At 51.2% G+C, this 3,696-nt stretch overlaps 1 protein-coding gene across 1 annotated transcript; it reads right to left on the bottom strand.

The window, feature by feature from the left end:
- Positions 1–1,026: 1,026 nt before the first annotated feature.
- si:ch211-246m6.4 (transcription factor 15) lies at positions 1,027–3,351 on the bottom strand. Its single transcript, XM_034864975.1, has 2 exons — positions 2,635–3,351; positions 1,027–1,313 (listed from the first exon to the last, which is right to left on the bottom strand). Exons 1-2 carry the CDS (start codon positions 3,157–3,159, stop codon positions 1,278–1,280), a joined length of 561 nt encoding a protein of 186 aa, XP_034720866.1. The 5' UTR covers positions 3,160–3,351; the 3' UTR covers positions 1,027–1,277.
- Between the last annotated feature and the right edge of the window lie 345 nt (positions 3,352–3,696).

Here is a 3,696-nt window from a genome sequence, read left to right as displayed (position 1 = left end):
CCCCCCCCCCCCAGCTCATGTTTTTGGCTTCCGGTCTGGTCCTAAACTCCGCCTCCTCTTTCTTGACTTTTGGGTAAAGCTGTAACCCCGTTTCTAGATGAGTCTCTCAGAAGACACGCCCCCCCCTCCCCCGTCAGATGCCTGATTATTATTGGTTTCTACTTTCTTTAATCTGATACAAACCAATTGACTTTTTTATGAAAATAAAAGATTATTGAAATGGTTGATCTGTGTTCTTTGGCATTTTGTCCAAAGTGTTAGTGTGTCGGGGGGAGAGGACGGTCGGAGGCCCCGTACCTGGCCTCTGACCGCGATACCGGACCTCATGTCTGGATGAAGAGCATTCAAATGTTAACTAGAAGTCAAACCTTCCACATTCTGTGTGAGTCACATTAGGTCACCGCGGCGTCGCTAAGGCAACCAGCCACGCTCTCCTCGAGGCCGTATTTTGGGTTACACGTTGCAGGTTTTCTGGATGCTGTATTCAGGTGTTCCTCAGCATCAAGTAGAACCTGTCGTATTTGAGAGAGAACATCAGAAATCTAAAATACATCTCGAGCATTTGCAGACAAACAAGAAGATTGTTCAATGATTCTCTTTTTTTTTTTTTATTTGTTTTGTTACAAAAATACATTTATCTTCAAGCAGCTTCTCAGAATTTGCCATTTTGTGCAAAAGGACACAAGTGTCAGGTATTCAAGTACGTTTGTATGCAGTCCCGTTCCCCACTAGGTCCCGGGGTAGGCCTTCGTCTGAGGTAGTGTGCCACCTTTCATCCAACGTGCTCTATCATGTCCAAGGGATCCAGTGAAGGGCTGGCCATCAATCACAGAAGGACCCGTTTCTATAGTCTCTAGAACCGAATGCTCTGTGCAGACCGTGTGCACGCTAAATCTCCAAATCTCAATTTGGTTTTTTAGTGATAGATTGCAGCGATGCAAAGCAAATACTTCAACCTCTTCATCTTCAAAATCCACCTGCAGTTAACCCTAATCTCCCCTGACAGCAGGCAAGGCTTTTGTTTATCTGGTGTTGAGCATGGGGGGGGGTAGCTGATACAGTTCGAGGGACCGAAATAGCCCCCGTCAGGTGCAGCTTTCCACATGGGCTCCGGTTACAGCTCAACCAAAACAGAAGCTCAGCAGCGTGGACACAAAGTGCTGTTCAGTGTTCATTACTGGTTCTAATCCAAAAATAAATATAATGTACAAAGTCCTACAGGTGTACATGTAAACAAGGCGAAGGTGGACTTCCTGTCTGTCCGGCGCGGTTCTGCCTCACACAGCGGCCGAGTGTTTCCCTCCGTCTCGGAGCTGCAGAGACACACACAGACACACACACACACACACACGTCACACTGGGATAAGTCTAAAAAGTATTGTTATAGGTCTTACACGCTACCTTGTGTTTAAAAGAGCCCCCCCCCCCCCCCCCATCACATGACTTTGTGGTAATGTCTTAAGTTCTAACATGGACTCTGTAACTTGGTTACCGTGGTTACCTTGTTTCCATAGAAAGCCTGCAGGAAGACTCGGCTCCATTTGGGCCAGTTCTCATTAATATTCAACCAGCTGAGCTGCTGGACTCTGATTGGCTACCAGCATCTTTAACCCAGCTCATGAATAGTAACGAGCTCAGGCAACGTGACATCAGACTGAGCAGCTGCTGTGATTGGTTTTTGCTCACTAGCCTTAGAACTAAGTGTTGGAAGTGTGCCAGTAGGCGGGTTGGGACGCCGCCCCGGGGAAGCATCAACCCTGGTGCCATACCAATACTTTTATAATCCTTTTCTTTCTATCTGAATAAACTAAAGAGATAGATGGAGAGAGGAGCAGTTTGACACAGCCCTGAGGTTAGAGAGCAGTCCGTGTAACAGGACCTGCATCGAGCGCTTATTTTAAACCTGGAGAAGGTTCCACAGCCTGTTTTCTTCTCGTCTTGTCAATCACTAGAGGAACAGGTGCCACGTCGGCCGGCCCGGACCCCCTTTAACCCAGCCGGGTGAAGCTGTTTATATCTGAATCCCACACACACCGGCTGCTTTGGGCCTTTGAAAGCTATTTCATCATTAAAAAGTAGTATTGGGGGGGGGGGGGACTGAAAGCCAATAAAGTAACCTTTCAGGGACTGAGACACTTGGCAAGAGGAAAGGTGCATTTGATGAGTTGCACTGCTCCTTTACAATGGTAGAACAGGTAGTAAGTTCTAGGAGGGCTCTACTGTGTCATATAGGACATGTTTAACCCTCCTGGTGTCCTCGGGTCAAATCTGACCCCTTTAAAAATATATCTCGAGCTGAAATATGAGTTTCTTTTGAACCAAATTACCATAAAGAATGGATTGGATTCCTTCCAACGCTCTTTAAAATACAACTGATCCCTTTCAGTCACCTGATCTTAACTAGCCTACTAGTCGAAAAAATTCATAATTTCTGCTTTTTAAATTTAAATATTGGGTATAATTCTATATAAATGAGGGTTATTGGCCATGAATTCCAAAAAGTGTAAACTAGTAAGGTGGTGGTAGTGGAAACAAAAAAAGGAAGTGTGGTAAAAGGGACAAATTTAGACCCGGGAGGACAACACCAGGCTAGTCCACCGTGGTCGTGTTGAGGCTGAGTCGCGTGCACGTTACCAGTCTCCTCTGGTTGCTGAGGCAGAAGGTGCAGATGGGCCGCAGCGCGGGACCCGGGGCGCCGCGCCGCTCGCTCGGGTAGCCGAGGCAGGGCTGTCCGTCCGCCGCCTCCCCGAGCAGCAGCACGTTGGCCAGGTGCGAGATGTAGCTGGAGGCCAGGCGCAGCGTCTCTATCTTGGAGAGCTTCCGGTCCGCGGGCTCGGTGGGGATGAGCGTGCGCAGCGCCGTAAACGCCGTGTTCACGCTGTGCGTTCTGTCCCGCTCGCGCGCGTTCGCCGCCTGCCTCTGTTTGCTCACGCCCGCGGTTCCCGGGTCCGCGTCCCCGTCGCTGCTGCGTCTCCGCCGTTTCCTCCGCCGGGGCGCTGCGGCGCGGGAACCGCCGCCGCCTGCTTCGCCGCCGCCTGCTTCTCCGCGAGGGCTGCCCTCGCCGGTGGACTTCCCGTAGGAGCTGTCGCTGCCGCCGCCGCCGCTGTCCAGGTCGTCCGGGTCAGACGGGAAGAAGCCGTCGGGTCCTGCGGACTTCATGCTGCTCTCCGCGGGTCTGACTGGGGCTGCTCTGCATCACTCTGTCCTGGGGGTGAAAATAACTCCGGGACCGAGCAGCTGCCGCCGATCCGGTGACCGGGGGGTGAGCACTGGCCGGCATACCACGGCTACTGGGTGACGGCTGCTTCTGGGTCAATAACCCTGGCGGAGGACGGGAGACAGGTGGAGCCTGACGGGGGGAGGGGGGGGGAGCACCTGTTGTGGTCTGCAGGATACAGGTTTAAATTAGGCCGCACCATAGGTGTCATTTAAGCGCGGGGGGGGGGGGGGGTAACAACCGGCCATTTTCAAGGTTTTTTGGACAATTTGATTTAATTTATTTAGTTAAGAATGCCTTCCACAGGAAAAGACATCCAACACAACAGAGGAGAAAAACACAACAAAGTCCGGGACTTCTGGCCATTGTGGTCCCCAACACACAATAATTCGTTTGCCGTGTATGTGTATGTGTGTGTGTGAGGGGGAGAGCGAGAGAGACTGTGTGTGCGCGCGGTGTACGTGCGTGATATGTGTGTG

The sequence above is a fragment of the Etheostoma cragini genome, chromosome 24 (genome assembly GCF_013103735.1).
Source record: "Etheostoma cragini isolate CJK2018 chromosome 24, CSU_Ecrag_1.0, whole genome shotgun sequence".
Taxonomy (NCBI): domain Eukaryota; kingdom Metazoa; phylum Chordata; class Actinopteri; order Perciformes; family Percidae; genus Etheostoma; species Etheostoma cragini.
The sequence above is the reverse complement of the archived record's forward strand: the minus strand, read 5'-3'. Positions and strand labels throughout refer to the sequence as shown.